Below are 20,566 nucleotides of genomic sequence, written 5' to 3' on the forward strand. Positions count from 1 at the left end.
GATAAAAGTTTTTTTCCTTCTCCTGTACCATTTTGGAGATAGGTTTTTGGTTTGGCAGAGACGATATGGGACCTATATGACCGCATATCCTGACACTTCATAACAACAGCTGCTTTATTCCTCAAAATCACAGTACAACTGGGTACAATTAGACCTGTTACAATTATATCTATATATGGGGGGAGAGAGAGAGAGAGAGAGAGAGAGAGAGAGAGAGAGAGAGAGAGAGAGAGAGAGAGAGAGAGCGCGAGAGAGAGAGAGAGAGAGAAAAATGGCCCAAAATGACGTGGCAAAAGGTTTTTGTCTGGCAGAGACGATATGGGACCTATATGACCGCATATCCTGACACTCCATAACAACAGCTGCTTTATTCCTCAAAATCACAGTACAATTGGGTACAATTAGACCTGTTACAATTATATCTATATATATATATATATATATATATATATATATATATATTATTATATATATACACACACATATACACACATATATTATATATATATATATATATATATAAAATCACACGAAGACCAGAGAATGTATTTTGTTCTCTTATCTCACTTTCTTTTGCTTGCTCTCTTTCTCACACAAGCAGGCTTCACCTCTGCATACAACTTTCTATAACAGCACCATCAGAAACTTCTGTAACACTTTCATCTCACACACTCATCACACTTGTACACACCCATACATATAATCTACTTTTCTCTATCTCACTCTCTCTCGAAACAAAAGCAGTGTCGATCTGAGTTTGTGCTGACAATGAAGAAAACAGCTTCTTCAACACTTAGAGAGAGAGGTTACCCAGGACAAACTCAGCACAGCCAGCCAAAACACACACACACACACACACACACACACACACACACACACACACACACACACACACAGCAAAGGCAAAGAGAAACAATACTTGTCATTTGAGATCCTAGATATACGAGGCCTATGCCCACTGACGGTTCACAGAGTCACCATGGCACAGTACACAAAGATGGTAAAAACTTGTTTATAGATTTTTTTAAACTATCATTCATTTATTAACTCATAGTGAGACACTAAGATTCTCACATGTACAGAAAACTGAAATTTTAAACATGTTGACTGAAGTGATATCCTACATTAATACCCAATTTATCGTACCAAACATAGATGTGATTGTTCTGGGTTGCACTGGTTAAACACAGCAGGCAGATTTCATGCCTACATAAAGCCATCAATGGAATGACATACATTTAAAGGTTTCAAACTACAGACAAAATTTCTTCAGGTCTCAGGAAAAAGGCATCAGGCTTAACTAAGCAGCAACAAACTCTCAGATAGTGAGAATTTGTGTCACATTTGCAATTGTGTTCTTTATTATGAGATTAATTACAGTTTAGTGGCCAAATTACAGATGGCTCACACTACAAACCTAGCTTTTACTGAACTGCACTTTTATTATGTTCTATTTGAAAAAGATTAAGCCTCAACTCGCGCGCTATCACTGCGCTTGCTTTAGCATCTGCTTAAGTATAAGGGACCGTCATAACATTACTGGATAAAAAGATAAAACAAAGGAACCCCCCCCAACACCTTCACCCGAGTTTAACAGTTGGTTATTTTCCACAGAGTTATCCAAGCAAAAGGACTCTGCTGCTGGCACAAGCCTAGTGATGTGTGTGATGGCAGACTTTACTTTGATATAGAGGGAGTGCAAAGCACTGATTACTTGGCTGGCTTGTTTACATGAGAACATTTGGAGCCAGATTTTAGGTTGCATATTTTCTGGCGATAACCTTGTCTGTACATTCCAAAAGACTGTAGTAACCAGTTACCATGGCAACCCCAATTTAACACCTGGGCTACTAGGTAGGCTGGGACAGCAACACACACACATGCAAACACATACACGCACACACACTCTCACAGTGCTAATGGGCCTTTTAACAAGGCAGGGGAAAAATAACACAATGTCAAAGGCCACCATAAACACATCTACAGAGTACAAATGGAAGACACAGGCGCGCACACACACACACACACACACACACACACACATATATACAAACACACACCTGGTTTAGCTCCTCTTGGCTGTAGAGTCCCTTTAGAATTCTTCTGTACTTCCTCTCCCTGTATTTCCTACGGTGAAAGGTTGCACGCTGCTCTGGTGTTGCCCCCATGTGAAGCTCCTCCTCCGGTGGAAGATTCGCAGCCCAAAAGCTGTTGGCATTCTCATTTCCAACAGCTAAAAACAGCTTAACATTAAAGGAGAAGATCAGATACATCAGCGGTTTGTCCAAATCATCTGTATCTGACTGAAAATCAGTTATGGCAAATGCAGCAGTTACCTCCACCAGTTCGTTGGTCCAGATGGTGCTGTCCAATTTCAGACTTCTGACCTGAGAGATACCGCAGCCCAGAAAGCGGTGCTGACCTAAAAGAAATATATTTAAACATGTTTTGATGCTATTGTAACAAAACTTTGTAAACTATCTCGTAAAATATCGGAGAAAGAAAAAATATATCCTTAATTTACATGTAATAAAAATACAGTCAAAAGTAAAGGTTTGGGTGCCCCTGGTCAAATTACCTGTTGTCAAGTACACATCCTCTACAGAGAACACACTTCTCACAATCAGTCCCTATTTGCTGAGTTTAACATACTGGGGGAAAAAAAAACATAAAATACTGCCTGTGCAAAAGTTGAGGCACATTTAATATTTATAATTATGTTTTTTCCTCCTAATATTTCCTCCATATTTAAGCATTCTAACTAAACATGTAATGTGACCAAAGTTTTTCAAACTTTTGCATACGATAATATATACACATACAAATATAATGGTGTGTCAGTGTTGTGTAACACTTTCAGTTTTAAAACGTCCTGATATGTAATAGAAACTCAGTAAACTATTTAAAGTATTTCTTTGGTTGGGTGCTTTGGGTTGTTTTCAAAGAACTGTTCAAAATACATGGCTAAAAAAAATTTTGTTCCCTTTCTGGAAATCTATTTTCTGTGTCATTAATATACACTGTGTAAAATATCCTTAGTTGCAATTTTGAGAGGAGCAGAACAAAATAGGCCATTCAAAGCAAGCTACGTCAGAGTTGCAATGCACTCCTTTAGAATAAACTACCAACACTTTATTTACTCATTTACTTTATTAATGCAACCTCAAGAACCATCAGATACCATAAAACTGTGATATATCAGGAAAATATCATGATATTGAACTTTTAATGCCTGCCAGCACTAACTTTAATGTTTGTTAAAATTACAAAATAAAACTCAAAATAATTTTGTACCATTTCTATCCATTCACTGTGAAATGTTCACACAATGTAATGGGTTAAAGGTTAAAAGGTTTTGATATAACAGCAACAACATATGCAAATCGCTCACTGTACTGTGACATCAATTCTTACTGTAGCAGCATTGAACTTAGATTAGAGCCATTCAAGAGCTCCTACAGCAGTACTGCAGTGTTGTGCAGTGTTGCAGACCAAACTAAACATCTATTCCTAATCCTAAACCATCTAATCCATCTCTCAAAATGCTGAGTTTATTAATGGCTACTGAAAGCTAATCATAGCTAACTGGTCCTCCCTGGCTTTCACTTACTATAAGCTCCATTCACATTTCTCACTGAATTACTCCTTTAAGGCAATTTTTATGCAAAGAAAAAGCTACAGGGCAACACCATTTCAATCTTGGTTTCTAATGGTCATGTTTGACATGTACCTCACGAGCAAATCCTGCAAATTCTAAATTAAGCCCCATCAAACTGGTTATATACTTTGTTTTAGAAAATATCAATATTTTTCCTTTGGTCCAGATGTATGACATATGAAAGTATAAAGAGTGGAAATGCACAGCAACCCAGCCAGCATACAGACAGAGTCAGCTTCAGTTGGAACTCATTATCACACTAATCCCATCCATTCCAAGCCCTTATTTCTCACTGTCACAGCTCTAATCGCAAATGAAAGGCATGAAAAAGGCATTAATTGCTAATGAATCATGCGTAATTAATTGTGTTTGTTGGTCTCAGTGTTTGTTTAGCTGAACTTGAGGCGTCATCGCTGTTGTTTATGAGAGAAACAGATGAATTAAACATTGAGAGGAACACATATGAATATGGATTAAGCGATCCTCTCGTGTAATTAGTGGTAATGCAGAACTCATTCGCCCTCAAAGATTGTTATAGCTGTCCAAAACCTGAAGTGGCTGAGGAGCATGTTCACGCACTGTACGTTTGGTTTTAATTTTAATCAGTCCATAAACAGCGCTGGGCTGGCTCTCATTCACGCCAGACTTTGTTATTTAGCATCTGAATGTACACAGAAACATAGAACAGCATGCAAATAATGAAAAACAATACTTTACTGAGATTGCATCGATTCTGCTCACTGAAAACAACTAGGATTTAATTACAAATACATTTACAGTCAATTAAAAATAACAGTTAGCATCTCCCCTGAACACAAAAGTGCATTGTCGGTCAGCTTTCCTACAACAGAAAACAGGAAAAACTAATCTAATAACCGTCTCTGTAAAAATTCAAGGGTTAAGGGGGGAATGGTCAAGAAGGAAAATGTCTATATTATGTGTTCCTATGGTAACTGGAGTTTGTACCAGAGAAATGTCCATTATCTCAGTATTTGATGTGGAGAACTTACTGCAGTTAGACCAGCCAAGCTAAGAACACCTGAATATCTGTCAGAAAGAGACTGTGTGTGGGTGAAAAACAGTGAGAGACAGGGAGAGAAATGGATGAGTTGAAGGGGGGCATCAGAACATTTGAAAAAGGTCTGAATTACTTTCTTTTAGTGGTCTCTTCTCTCAAAGCATAAATTACTTAGTCCCTGGACAAAAATAGCTTCGCTACATCATTGTATCCAAAGCCCCCCATGCACTATAATTGAAATACACAATGCACAATTCATTTTTCTCATTCTCTCGTTGCATTTTTACCTCTCCCTCTTGAAAAACAATGTGCACTTGTCTAATCATTAGCCTCTCATTAGATTCCCTCTCTCCTCCACTTACTCTCTTGGTCTCTCTCCTTATTACCATTGACAGAGTCAAAAGTAATTAAACCATCTCTACTACACGTCCAGCCCGGGCTGTACTATTTGCGTAGAGTGTTTGTTCACACAGTGACACCGTCAGGTCTTGCTGTCCCTGTACAGACCACCTTCAGCTATATGATCACTAATCCTGGAACTCAAATTGAATATTAATTGAGGCCTTGTTCACATCTTCTGTCGAAGAGCCCATATCCTATATTTTTCTCTCATTTTACATTTTCCCCTTGAGGTCCACTTAGTTAGTGTGGTTTTATGTACAAAAAAACAGTCACAATTCATTTATACATGACATTTCCCTTCTCTTTATCTCTTAGAATTAATCAGGGTATTTTTGTTACTGTTCTTTTAAGACGGATATTTAAACGAACTCCGAATGAGGCACAATACAAGCTAATCAGAACAAAGAGCAGTCTGGGCTGAAACACTCCTTTTAACTTCAACATGAATGGGCGGAGCTAAACTGCTGTAGGCTGAATAGGTGGAAATTTGTATGTGTGTTGGTTTTTGTGACGTCACAAAAACAATGACTCTAAAATAGGATGTTTTGCAGCTTAGTTCCCATATATGGACTGCAAGGACTGGGGAGTGATCAGTATGTTTTGAAACCTCTGCAATGTTTATATACTACATCAAAGCCTTTCAACTAAAGGCAGAAAATTTCACAATACAGGCCCTTTCTTATACATGTTAGGTGATCTGATCATTAGTGGACACCTACCTTGGATCTACTCTCATTGTCTATTTTAATCAGGTCAACGTCTCATAAAGGAACACTTTGCAGATCCATAATAACAGACTGTAGTCCACTTATTAGCCTCCTTTCCCTTACAAAGCAGGTATTATTTGAGTTTTATAATTTGAGGGATTTCAGGATAGGTGTGTCTAATAGAATAGACAGTAAGCGTGCACAGTGCAGCGCTGCTGTGTCTGATCCACTCGAACCAGCACAACACACACTAGCACATTACTATCATGTCACTATCACTGCAATGCTGTGAATGATGCACCAACCACGTAATACCTGCTCTGTGGTGGTCCTGTGGGGGTTCTGACCACTGACGAACAGGGTAAAGGGAGGCTAACAAAGTATAATTTAAAAATAGTTATATTATTTAACACTGCTTGAGAGTACTGCAGGGAACAACCTTGAGTTGTAAGTTATATAGTATCTCCTGAATTTAGAGAATACACCTCATTTATTTCTGGCCAATAATACCCAAGCGGTTATAATAATACCCAAGCGGGATTGAAACAGGGGTTCATGTGTGATTGGTAAATGTCTTCTCAGAACACTAAATACTTTGTTGTACCACATCCCTGTGCTGGTCAATAGATCTGTCTAACAGTTCAGTTTTGAGTGCTGAATCTTTTTTTGAGTGGTCTAGCAAAGTGCAAACTTGAATTGTACTTTTAAAGCACACAATGTCCTGAAGAAATTCAAAAGAATGCACTATGCCTGCTATGTAAACACCACTAACTAGGAGGGCTTATTTAATGGACAGACTATGAGGCTGGTGAAAAGTTCAGGGTGCGACTTCCCCTAAACAGATAATTGATGTGAGCCATCACAAACAGCCAAAATTCAATATGACAGGAAACTTTCCAGTAGAAGATGTCTTTGAGGAACTCAAGGCGTCTGATACAGAAACTTCACACAAAATGAAAAGTATACTTGGAAAAAAGGAACTGAGCAATTGCATTAGATAATAAATCTGTAACTATGGCAACACAGTAAATTTTAAATGTAATTGCATAGTGACCATTCTTCAGCATACTGTAGTTAAAAGTGAAACATTCTGAAAGCAAAGCACAGAAGACATCAAAAAAAAGTAATGTGTGCTTAATATATTTCTCTACATATGTGCATGTTATTTATACATTACATTAGAGACATCATTATCCTTAACTGTACAATACAAAATGACTCACTTTTATTTTGAAAAATATCCCTTTAATCCAACAATTTATGTTAAGTTATATAGTTAAGAGAGTGTGGAACTGCACTTTTAACCTGCAACAGTGCAGCATGCGAAGGTTTGAGGTTGTCTGCAGTGACAGTAATATTTACATTCACTTTTGTACTGTTTTACTTCAATATTGTGTGTGCGTGTTCTGTTCAGAGTGTGTACCTGCACACATTTTACAGATGACCACTCCGAGGTTGATGGAGGCCCACTCAGGGTTTGGCGCTTTGCAGTCGGCGCAGTTCCTGTTCGACTGGTTGAACCAAACCTTCTCGGCCACCTCATAATTGGACAGTGTCTCGACAATCGATTCCTGCACTGCCTCGATCCACTCCTCACGCTCACGCTCCGACTCCGCTGTGAAACTGACAATTGATCTTTTTTTAAAACTCCTTGTTATCGATTTGATTTTATGGACTAATTAAAGACATACAAGTTGCTAGACGGTTACTACCAGAGCTGAGAGAGAGAGAGAGAGAGAAAGAGAGAGAGAGAGAGAGAGAGAGAGAGAGAGAGAGATTAAAAGGGAGAAAGACAGAAAAATACATAAACAGACAGACAGACAGATGGAGAGAAACAGACAGATGGAGAGAAACAGACAGATGGACAGATAGAGAGCAAGAGACACAGTGAAGGAGAGAAAGCAAAAAAAACACTGAAAGGGGGGAGAGAGTGAGGTAAAGAGGGAGTGTCATAAGTATATATTTAATAATTAACATTTTCTTTTTCTTTGTGTGCATGTCATATCTTAAATGTATATTAAATGTATATGTGATAGATCCAATGCTTTGACAATAAAGCAAAACTTGATATGAATTGAAAACAAAGAGAAAAGGGAAAAAGAAAAGAGAACGACAGACAGAAGTTGTATGCAATAAAAAAAATAATAATAATATAAAAGATGACAGATTACAAATTTGTAACCTTAAAAACCAGAAATCAAGTTTTGCTCCCTAGGAAAAAAAGGAGTGATTTAAAAAGGAAAATGAAAAAAAAAATCTGTATACTGAGACTAAAAGTTCTGAGACTAAAACAAAGGGGAACAAGTAATTGATATAAAATAATTCAAAATAGTTAAAAACTATACTGCTGTCCTGAGACATATTAACATTTTACATACATCATTCGAAAACTACTGAAGGAAGAAATCATACAAGTGAAAACGAAACTAACTCTCTTTTTATGTTTCAAACTATTAAGGTTTTCAAAAGTGTGATTTATAGTTAGTCAAACTAGATTTAACAAAGCCACAAACGAGAATAATGAGTTTACTGCCTGATCAGATCAAATCAGTCTGCTGCTGTGGAATCTGGCAACGTGGAAATCCAGGTTAAACTCCTGATTCAAATATCTTCAGGAAAATGCTGCAGATCTCAGTTCTGCCAATAAAAAATAAAATACTTAATAAAAATTGTTCAGATTGGCTGCATAAAACCCTGTAAACTGCTGCTGGGCGGGAAAGTCTTCAGAATTCTCTCCTGGCAGAAGCACCGCCTCACCCCTCCCCCAAATTAAAAACTCTAAAATCTACACGACTCGTGCAACATACTTATCATTAAAACGGCAAACACCGGTACAAGACGAGGAGTTTGCATTTGAATGTAATCCTGGTGGTAATCACTCTATTTTTATAATGTACCTGTAATCTGATTACTGTCTTTTTTCACTCCTGATACTGTGTCTGTGATGGAGTGTGTGTATGAGATAAAGACGGGGAAGGACACAGTAATGCATTTGTACATGTATGTGTGTCTCACTCTGCTCTCCTTCGTGATGTATTCTGTCACCTGGGCTTTCTAAATGACTTGCAGCGACCAAATAAGCTCCAAATATACAATCCAGTAAACACTCCACATCCAAAATCAATCGCAGTTATGGGACCCTCCACAGCCATTACTTTTAATGAATCCAAGAGATCAGGTTTATTTTTGATGCTTCGTTTTAGCAAGAAATTCCAATTATGTTGACAACGCCTACACTAAACACCAGAGACGCAGGCCTCCATGTTTAGCAAGCAAATACAAACAGATCAATACATGCTACAGTCCACAAAAGCCAGAGACAAAAAAAACCCTTAGCCAGTGCAGCTCTGCCAAAGCCAGACAGAAAAGGAAGGCATCTTTTAACGCCTTATCGAACGACTATAAAAGGGTCATTAAAAAACAAACATCCAAACATCATGGATTAGGTCATCGCTAACAGCCGCTTTCGCTGAAGAGGGCTGTTTGCATAGGGTCGAAGGTCATCAATGCCGCTACTGTACAACCACTTCACTTGCTGGAAAAAAAAAAAATAGAGAGTTGCAAAGGAGGAAAGAAAACAGATCAATAATGAGTGAAAGTGTCTGAGATTGTCGTATCAGAGAAGCAGAACGGTAATGAGCGAGAGTCTGTTTGAGGAAAGAAAAAAAATAATAATAAAATAACACAGCGGGGGAGTGACTATAAGAAGTGATACCAAAACAAAGTCTAAAAGGATCAGAAGTGTTTCATCTGGCGCTAATAAATCTCACACTATCGGGTTCAGCAATCACGTATTCTGGTTACTCTAGAGTACAGACAAAGAGGGCTTCAAAGACTTTTATTTGGCGCACTCTGTAATTTTTTTTTTTCCAATCCTTTTAATCACACTTTCAATTTAAATCCAAGTTGTGCTAGTGGATCAATTAAACAAAAGGGTGGAAGTCTGACACTGTGATACTTTAATAGACTAAAATAGGTAAAAGTCACACTTCTGCAAAATATGCAACCCTACGCAGATGAACTACAAAGCAGAGCTAAGGCCTAGCTGATGAGACAAATCTTCCATTCTACAAAGCTCCACAGCACTTAAAGCAGTGCAACGATGGTATGTCAGGATCTTTCTACATGTTTTAAGATGAAAAAGATGTAAGATGTAAACAAAGTCATTCAGAGTGGTTTGATTTGAAATGGGGCACTGATTATTGCTCAAATATTACTTGTTGATTTTACTTGCATGGTTTATTGAGAGATGTCATAGGTCTTAACAGTTTTAACGTCTGACTTTGTGCTATAACATGTTTAGAGGGCAGCAGTGAGTAATGTTTGAGCTCAAGCAGCTTCTGTTGTCAGTTGGGAGTTACTAAGTACTGACAGCTAAGAAGCAAAGAACAACAAAAAAAACAAATACATTGTTAATTGGAATCATTCATATGATGATTGTCATCCCTACCATTTAGAGAAACTTATTGACCCAGATTAGATTTCTTTACAGTGGTGGAAACAGGGTCACAGTGTCTACAACACAAATATATCTTATTTGCAATCCAAAATGACCACTGAAATGCTGATAATGGTAAAATATTGGAAAATCTAAAGGTTTCTCTGGGTACTATTTTGAATCGACAATTTTTGTCTCCCAATACCGATTCAGATCCCTGAATCAATATTGGCTGACACCAAGTACTGATCTGATATTTTTTTTTCTTTCAGCTCAAAATCTGTATACCTCATATAATGTGACGTTACACTGAAAGAGTTAATTCCAAACCACACTTTTCAAATGAAAACATTTAAAATGAGGCACACTGGAATATCATTTTCAACCATATTCTTCTAATTTATTTTTGGACTACTAAGTTTAACTGATCACTGTGGACATCTTAATTATCACTTTATTATGTCAAAATCACCCCAAAATCTGACATTTGATATTTTTAGCCTACACTAACTAAATAAAAATAAAAAAAGTCTGAAATAGTGTTTGCTGACGAAGCTGGCGTGAAGCACCAGAGAATTAGAAAAGCCCTCCTGCATGGGCCTTTTATTCTGGTGTGCTGTCACACTTTGTTAGAAGGGGCTTTTATTTTGACATTGCAGCACTTTGAAGAGAAATACATATCGTATTTCAAATTTGCAACAAAAACACTTGTTTCATCTCCTTAGACAAACAAGTTTGCATGTAAATGTGGTCATCCATAATTATTACCTGCATGTAGAGCTTTAATATTTCTTAATAAAAAAACACAAAGTGAGAATTTTAAGTTTAGCATGTTTTGGCTTATAAGTGACTCTTTTAATAATTTAATAAGGAGTCATCTTTGCAGCACATTGGCAACAATTTAGTATAATTACTTTACATGATGCTGCTTCTAGGAGTATTAAACTCTTCAGACACTTGCTTTAACACCGGTGTGAACGATTCTGACTTGGCAAGTTTCTCTAGAACCGCATATTTCAAATCAAACCGCTCTGTATTACTTTGTTTGCATCTAAACAATTGAATTATGCAGGAATTATGCATGAAATGGTGGGAATTTCCCCTTTTACATTACAATATATTTAGACCAGATTCACTAGCTGACATTACTGCCTGAAGCAACTATGGCAGGGCTAACTGAGATCAAGCTGTTTGCTTTGAGGCTTAGTTACAGCAGTCATCAGCTGCATACCCATAACCGCATCACCTACAGCTACATTCTCTAACCACTGACCTACCAGGATCCCCTGCAAGATATTAAATGAAAGAGTATTTAACAGAATCAATAGTCTTTAAAAAAATTAATAAATAAAAATAAAAAAAGAGGCAGTCTTCTGCATCCAACTGAACAATCTGTTTAAATTCCAAACTATATGAGTAAATTCCAAGGGCATTCTGAGTATATAAAAGAATGAGAGCAACCTGCAGGTTATTACCTTGAGTGAAAAATATGGTTTTTGGGCTGTTTTGTGGTTATAAGCATGAAGTGAATTGATATTAAAGAAGCTTGCTAAGAGGCTTATGAAGGTTTGAAGGTCATTTTAAAAGGCTACCTTTATTAATTTAATAGGGATTTACCTACCTGTTAATCTCAAAAAGAGCTGATGGTTTTTAACACTTAGCTACTGCATGTACTTAAAGTTATAAGCAGGACACACAAACATAGACACACTCACCAGAAGGATCTGAAAGGAGTGTTGATCTCAAAGCTTCTGCGATCCACATGTTTAACACAGGCAGCAGTCAGGTCTACTACAGCAATGGCCACTCCAGAGTTAAAGTCCTTCAACAGGGACATACACACAATATCAGACTAAACCGTGTCTTAGTCATATATAATTTTACTTATTAGTAAAATTGCTGGGTTGTTTTATGTTTCTACACAAATGAGGGTTTGAGCCTTCTGGGTCATTTTGTTTGGTTATTTCCACATCCCAAAACAGTTGGGATGGGAGCAAGTTTACCAGTACGTTACATCTTTTAACATCACTTAATAATCATTCGGAGACCGAAGACAACAGCCAATTCAGTTTTGAAAGCATATTTTTTGCCATTCTTCTGTAACACAAGTCTTCAGCTGTGCAACCCTACAGGGCCTTCACTGTCATATTTTGAGCTTAATAAGACACACGTTTTCAACAGAAGACAGTTCTGGACTGCAGGCAGGCCAGTCTAGCACACACTCTGATTATGCAACCATGCTGTTGTAACACATTCAGAATGTGGCTGGTTGCCATCACGTTGAAATAAGCGTGAGTGTTCCTGAAAAAGACGGCATCTAGACGGCAGCATATACTGCTCCAAAATGTGTTCAGTATTAATGGCATTTTCACAGATGTGCAAGTGACCTACTAATACCCCTATGACAGAATATGGCTTTTCCTCTTAGACCCAGCGAACATGATGTTCATTATTCCCATAAATATCTAAATATCTAAAAGGCTGACTCATCAGAATACAATACACATTTCCACTGTGCATCATTCCATTTCAGATGACCAGAGAAGTCAGAAGCATTTCTGGACTTTGATATGTGACTTCCAATGTGCACAGTACAGTCTTAATTTGTATTTGTGGACACAGCGATGGACACTGTTTACTGATAACAGTATTTCTGAGCCCATGTGGTGATCTCCATCACAGAAGCATAACAGATTTTAATGCAGTGCTGTCTGAGGGGTTAAAGGTCATTGGCATTCATTTGTGTTTTTGGCCTTTTCCTTTATGAACAGAGATTTCTATACATTCCTCTGATTCTTTGAATGCTATTATCCACTGTAGAGGGTGAAATACTTAAAATCCTTGCAATCCTTGATTGAGGAACACTGTTTTTAAACAGCTGTACTACTTTTTTTTGGTAGAGGGGCAAGCCTCAACCCATCCTTACTCAAATGACTAGGCCTGCATGTCCCTTTTTGTATCCAAGCATGATTGTCACCTGTTTGTGAAATGTTTAAAAAAAAAAAAAAACACACATCTTAATGGTCTTAAATTGTCCCTGTCCCAACTTTTTTGGAATGTGTTGCAAGCATCAGTTTCAGAATAAGCATATAATATTTTTTAAAAAATGAAGCTGATAGGATAAAAGCTTTTTTGGAAATGGGTTTGTATTTCAAATAAAACTACGTTATCAACTTTATTTTTCTTTATTTATTTGTCTATTTTTTTAACTTTTGTTATCCTCTCTTTATAGGCAACAAAGCAAACAAATTTCTCAGTAATCCAACATGAGTTTAAAAACAATGATGTGCTAACTGATGTATTAATAATTGCCATTTAGCATTATCTGCCCAGAAATCAGTGCATCCCAGTGTTTTTTTTCTTTTTTTGGACTATACAGTTTGTTGTTTACCATGAAGTTTTTATGTTTTCATAAAACCAGAAAACATGCACCCGAAGAACATCTAGAATTACTCTTTACACTATGCAGTGTAGGAATCTAGCATGCAGAAAGAGTATAACAGGCACATTTAAGATACTGAAGAAGACTTTTACATATTGTTCGTACAAAGATCTTTAGTCAATAAGTGTGGCGCTCTGGAGCCACACAGTTCATATCAATATAAAAAGAAAATGTGAAATTACACAAGAACAGGCCACATCAACATGTGAGCATGAGGGTGTGAAGGCATTTGTGTTTACGATCCCTTCATATGCCAAGCCATTTCAGGACACAAAGAACAGCCATTATGAAGGACCCAAAAATAAAACACCATTTCATATAGTGAAACGCAGCATGTACAGTTATAATGCATTGTTCAATTGCAAGGCACTTCAACTGTCACTTTTTACCGACTCCTTACCCCAATGAAAAAGGCCCGAGAGCTTTCTGGTTTCATATGTTTTTTTTTCCCACCTCCACTGAACAAAAGTGTCATGATTCGCAGATTTATTTATGCTGCTAAAATGGCCCCTCAAAAGTTATAATTTAGCCTGTTGATGGTAGCTTGCTGTGTCAACCCTGCTTACACTTGAGTTCAAACCTTTGCTGCTGGTTCTTTGAGCGGGTAGCTGAGCAGGGGATCAATGTGGCACTAAACGGAGGCCGAGCAGCGGCTTCTTTTGTTTGTTTGCCGTGACTTTGGTTCCCTCTGGGAGGCACGAGGGTGACCTACGCTCAGGGCAGAGCTCCTGACTCCCCAAGGAGGGAGAGAGAGAGAGAGAGAGAAAGAGAGAAAGAGAGAAAGAGAGAGGGGGGGACGCAACAGCAAGCTCGTTCATCTTGTTAAATTAAATACTCCACTCCAGTGAACATGAACAGAGTCACCCACTTCACTCTTTCGCTCGCTCCCTCCCTCGCTCTCCATCGCATGCTCTTTCACCTTCTCTTCATCCCTCAATTCGCCCCGCTGTCTTCACTTCCCTCTACATTCCCTCCATCATTGTCTCTCTCTATCTATCTCCTCGTCCCCTCTCTTGCCTTTTCTCCCACCGCTTGACCACGCGTCCACCACGGAGAGGGGATTTAAAACAAAAACAATACAATCAATTTCCATTTCTTCCACTTAATACCACTCGCCCTCCCTTTTTCTCTCTCTTTATCAGCTGACGAAGAGAAATTTCCTTGAAAAATTAAGACAAAAGACCTCGGTTTACGATAATGCAGGAAGTAATGAAAGGTAAAGATGATATACAGCAGGGGGGGTGTGCCTGCACATGCAGGAGAGTGAGAAAGATACAGAGAAAGTCCCAGTCTAATTTGAAAAAATAAGCCAAGGTCTTATGAATCTTGAATTCATAATGCATTATAAATGCATTAACAATGTTTTATATAGCATAAATAATAGCTTAAAATGCGCTGCATGAGCCTGCTGTGCTCATACATAGTTATAGTTACTTGGATAATGCTTTATAAAGCTATAGTATTTTGTGATGCATGGAAATATCAGCCCATAAGAGTACTGTATACTTAGGAGTAGGGCTGCAATAATTATTTAATAATATTCGATAAAACTGTTAAAATCAAATCTTGAAAAACTGTAAAGCCATTCAAATACCTGAAAAGTTTATCGTGTTTATAAAATTAGCCACTTCTGTGAGGAAATAATTGTTTGTTTATTAAGCTAAAAGCTAGCATGTCACTGGTGGCATCCATAGCCAGCTCTGCACACCAGACTCTTTGGAAATACTCGGCTTAAGACACTTCGTTCTAGTCATCTTATTCACCTGGGGCAGTACAAATTAACTTGCTCTCGCTTATTTTTATTTTATAGAATAAATGAGAGCAGGCTGGCTAGCAAGCTGTCCAGAGCAGGGGGATTTAAATTTATTCAGACTGCAGCAGCAATAATAATAATAATAATAATAATAATAATAACAATAACAACAACAATTACAATGTATTTAAAGTAACAAAACATTGCCTGAAGCATTTCTAATTCTTATAATATATTCTAACATAATATTAATGTAATATAATAATGTAACAATAATATAATAATATAATAATATTCAAACATGAATTAATATTTGACAGCCCTACTAATGAGCAGTGTTAAGGGTGGCAAGGTACAGCAACATGTTATTGGAATGTAATTACTTTTTTCTTCAATTAATTAGCTACTTATTTTAAGAATTTTGTTACTTCCCTTACTCACACGTTTAAGTGTATAATGTTAATTACAAGCAAACTCTTTCATCTGTATATGTTATATGTGTCTGTCCTTGAATGTAATTTGTGTGTTAATTGTGACATTTCACTGCATGACACGGCACAGAACAAAACACAAAACAAAACACAGCACTGCTCATGAGCAATTATACAGGCTAATGTCAGGCATTATATGGTATTATGTATACCATATAACCAGGAGGGAACTCTCAGGGCCTTGTAGGCCTTCTAACATCTGTCGTTTTTATCTCGTTTTTGTTTAATATGATCATCACAATTGTACAGTATATAACTCTGCAGGTTTTGTAGTAATTCTCTTAATTTACTGTTAAGTTTTTGTTGGAAACAGGACTACAGGGGCGGTGTTACAGAAACTTCTTAAGTCTGAAATCTTATCTCTTTAGTCACCATGACAACTTCAGTTAGGACTGATTTTAGGACAGAACCTTTCACAGAACAACAGTTCTTAAGCTCATAATTTTATCCTCACTCCAGATAAGAAAACAGTATCACAGAAACATCCCAACCAGACAAAACTTCTTTAAAAACTTTAAGACAACCCCAGAGCTGTCTTAACTTGTTTTAACTGTCTGTTTCTATCATTTTATGTAGTGCCAGCCAGCATAGTTCACTATAACTAGTATAAAGACGCTACATTCATCTACACTGAAAACAGTGCTTTCGACTTCCAAGTTCTTTTTTTATTAGGAGGAATAACGTTAGCACGGTCGGCAAAAGCGTTTAGGAAACTGAAACGGGGGAGCGGCGACGTTCTCATAAAAAGCACAAAGAGCCGCCACAATATTCTTAACTTCAAGCTCATCGCGCTTCAGCTTTGTTTGACCTTATTTGTACATCAGTAACAGTAGCTAGTTGAATAGTTAAGTGTCTTAACGTGTCAGATTAACCACTAACATAATTAGGAACTGACAGCGTAATCAATGGGTGGGACCAATTTTGTGAGGAAAAAACATCATTCTAGGCCTTCTGAAAGTTCTAGATATGTAACTGACTTTCGGGTGGTAGCCTAGTGTGTTTCAGTCAGATGGAAAACATCTGCAGCTCTATGTCAGGGCTCTTAATGAATCACTGTAAAACTGCTACAAATAGGGGTGCGGGGAAAAAACGTTTCTTAGATGCATCGCGATGCGGACGTGAACGATTCTGAATCGATTCGCAAATGTCAAAACCAATTTTCTAAATATTTAATTTATAAAGTAATGTTGACGGAACGTAAAAGGTGGAACTTGGAAGTGGGTAAATGCAGCGCCCAGACAGTCTGTGGCGGCACATAACAAAAACACACATGGATAAGCGAGAAATCCGACCGGCTCCCTCTGCATTAAAAGCCAGGTAAGGTCAGGTGTCACAACCCCAATGTTAAGAAGAGACATTTTGTCCTTTCAACAAATATCAAACCAGCTTGGGAGCCACAACATTTAATGTCCAGTATGTATTAATGTCCTAGTATAGGCTAAACAATATAAACGAGAGCGCAGATTTACTTTGCTCTGCTTTAAGCTTCGGCTATAGCCGCTTTCCTCCCCTTTCCCTCAGGAAACTTTTCCTCAAAAGTTCAATAGTTTCTTCTAAAATGTCTCTCAGCGTTTGACTGTTTTACGAGGCTGAAGTCGCTTCTCATTCTCCAGCTTCTCGTTCGAATTTTCCCGTTCCACCTTAAATTCTGACTGAGGCGCCGAATGTAAATGCGGCACCATTTAAGGTGGAACGGGAGAATTCGAAAGAGAAGCAACTTCATCTTCGCAACTTTTTAGTGTTTGACCGTCTGACGCTGCAGATTTAACATACCAGGAAACCAACTGCGCTGCTTATAAATGCGAATAACGCATCGTTGCTATGTGACCTGCAGTCTGCACGTTGCAAAACAGGTCTTTCGCGGTATGTTGCACACGCCCCTTCTCGAAGATATTTTACTGACACAGCGACCCCACCATCTCTACAACGAGACCAAACCCGAAGTTATAAAATCACTGAATTAAACGGGTAGGACGGCTGTAACGTGCTGCGTGGACATCTATCACCACTGGATCTTATTTCACCGTAACAGCGCATTTCATCGTAGATGAGTGGCAGCAGCGTCTCCTATGTTCCAAACAGCAGTGAATGAGAGCCTTCTAGTTCACTTGCCACATCACTTCCATTTGTTTTATTAATAAAAGATATTGGACGTAAATGCATTATGGATCATTACAAATAATTTGTTTTAAAAGTCCTCAGACAGTGAGAAAACAGAAACACTGTATAGAAAAAAAAAAGATGCATCGAGAAACAATAATCGTTTTATAAATCACATCGCAGCCCTCTGAATCGTAATCGAATCGAATCGAATCGTGAGGTGCCTAGAGATTCCCACCCCTAGCTACAAGTAATACTTATATGACTATGTCTGTTACTTGCTTCAACTAAAACATGAAACATATCTTATAAGCTTCAAATATGCACATTTTATCTAAAATGGTCAAAACTGTCAAACTATATTAGCTTAGTGCTAACACACTACTAAAATCTCACAGGGGCACTAAGCAAAAATAAGCATTTTCGTAAAAGGTGTTTTCTTTCCTCGTTTTGGACCGAGCCTTAACATGTTTGGCGTGAACTGAAGGTCTAGGTCACCAAACATCATTATAAATGCATTCAGAAAAAATGGTTCATAGAAAGTCTTACCAAAGCTGGTTATGTGTGATTTATAGGTACAGTGAACATGTGCCTATAAGTTTTCACTGGTTTGACGTTACCTGAGGCAGAGCTCAGGCTGGCTTGCTCTATACACTGTGGGGACCCAAGTCTGAAACTATTTCCTTTCTATACTTTCCCTTCATAGACACATCACAGTGCTCACCCTTATTCCCTTACATTTGTACAAATAAAGGAGAAAGTTAAAAGAGATGTTCTGTCTTGAATAGGGGAATATGATAAATACATGGCTGAACTAAAATCTACCTGGTCTGTTTTGCAGAGTCTGACTTTGGTTCCCGTGAGGCTGAGGTACACTCTGCCTTTGTGGCCGCGCAGTTCCACACAGCCGCTCTTGCTGGAGCTGTGTTTGCAGGGCTTGTGGGAAATAGAGGAGCGGGACTTCAGAGCAGACTGCAGAACCTCCAGCCAATCCTGACGTTCTCCTAAGAGGGTGACACATGGGAGGAAAAGCGGTTACGTGAGAGTGTGTGTGTGTGTGTGTGTGTGTGTGTGTGTGTGTGTGTGTGTGTGTGTAAGCATGCATCAGAGAGAGCAAGAAAGTGATGCAGACTGAGAGAGCTAGATTATATTGGGTCTCATGCTCCCCAGTGAATGGAATGCGAGCAGATACATGTGTAAATATAGTATATGCTTTTTTATGCACATTTCCTCCTGTATTTGTAGCAGGAGACCTGGTGTCATGGGAGTTTAATGGAGGGGAAGAGGCCTAATAATGCAGGCATACTTTCATAAACTTTCAAATCTGCAAACGAAGGCTGCATGCAAACACCCTCGAGTCTCATTGGCTAGAGTGTGTGTATATGTGTGTGCTGATTGGAAACGTGTAGCACAAGGGGTCCCTTGAGGCACGTTTAAATGGCACCACAGGGGCTTCACACACGTTAGCCAAGAAATATTAACAGCTGGACACCCCCCATTCTCAGAAGGTCTACAACACCTGGTGTCTGCTGTGCTCAGAGAGAGAGAGAGGGAGAGAGAGAGAGAGAGAGAGAGAGAGAGAGAGAGAGAGAGAGTGTGAGAGACACACACACACACACACACACACACACACACACACAAGAGCGAGTGTGTGTGTGTAAAAGAAAGAAAGAAAGAGAGAGAGAGAGAGAGAGAGAGAGAGAGAGAGAGAGAGAGAGAGAAACAAGAGTAAGAGAGGAGACAGACCAGAGAAACAAGAGTGAGTGAGTGTGACAAAGGAGACGGAGAGGAGAGACAAAGAGAGAAAAACAAGAATGAGTGTTTGTTTATGAGAGAGAGAGAGAGAGAGAGAGAAAGAGAGAGAGAGAGAGAGAGACTGAGCAAGAGCGAGAGAGAGAGACAGTATGTGAGAGATTATAATAATTTTATGCAAACAAGGTGTTCAGAGTGCGGCTCTCCAAGTGCAATACTTTTTGGGATAGATTCAAGTTTTTGCCCACAGTCAGCAAAAACACTGGTGCAAAGTTTAGAACTAAAACTCTTTACACCATGAAAACTGAACAAGTCTGCATACCTAGACTCTACTCAAATATAAACTACACATTACATGAGAAGGGCAGAACGTGACCAGAATCACAATCAGATTTTTTTTATCAGCGAAATAAGATTCCATTTATAACTGCTTTGTCTTGGCAGGAGTTCACATTGAAACAAACAATTAAACAGAATACATGAGAGAAAGAGAAGAAAACAGATGTACATAATCAAATTCAGAAAATTTAGGCAGGTGGCATCTATTCACCATGGAGCAGATTTATAGTAAAATAGGGATGCTCAATCCTGGTCATGGAGATCTACCACCCTGGAGAGTTTAGATCCAACACACCTGGCTCTAATGTTCAGATGCCTCTGAAGGCCTTCATTACCTGGATCAGGTGTGTTAGACGAGGATTGGAGGTAAACTCGGCAGGGCAGTAGATCTCCAGGACTGGGCACCCCTGTAGTAAAACTACACTATATGTGAAAATATTCAAACTTCTCTTCTTATTAGTGAATT

At 38.3% G+C, this 20,566-nt stretch overlaps 1 protein-coding gene across 2 annotated transcripts in view; it reads right to left on the reverse strand.

Moving 5' to 3' along the window:
- zmp:0000000660 (arf-GAP with Rho-GAP domain, ANK repeat and PH domain-containing protein 2) overlaps positions 1–20,566 on the reverse strand; it is a 115,714-nt gene that overhangs the window by 62,971 nt on the left and 32,177 nt on the right. For both annotated transcript variants that reach the window (XM_036596401.1, XM_036596400.1), the window contains exons 9-13: positions 18,835–19,013; positions 11,939–12,045; positions 7,209–7,408; positions 2,337–2,422; positions 2,061–2,243 (exon numbers count right to left, since the gene is read on the reverse strand). In XM_036596401.1, coding sequence (XP_036452294.1) covers positions 2,061–2,243; positions 2,337–2,422; positions 7,209–7,408; positions 11,939–12,045; positions 18,835–19,013 — 755 coding nt within the window. The remainder of the gene's footprint in view (positions 1–2,060; positions 2,244–2,336; positions 2,423–7,208; positions 7,409–11,938; positions 12,046–18,834; positions 19,014–20,566) is intronic.

Source organism: Colossoma macropomum, unplaced genomic scaffold (genome assembly GCF_904425465.1).
Source record: "Colossoma macropomum unplaced genomic scaffold, Colossoma_macropomum, whole genome shotgun sequence".
NCBI lineage: Eukaryota > Metazoa > Chordata > Actinopteri > Characiformes > Serrasalmidae > Colossoma > Colossoma macropomum.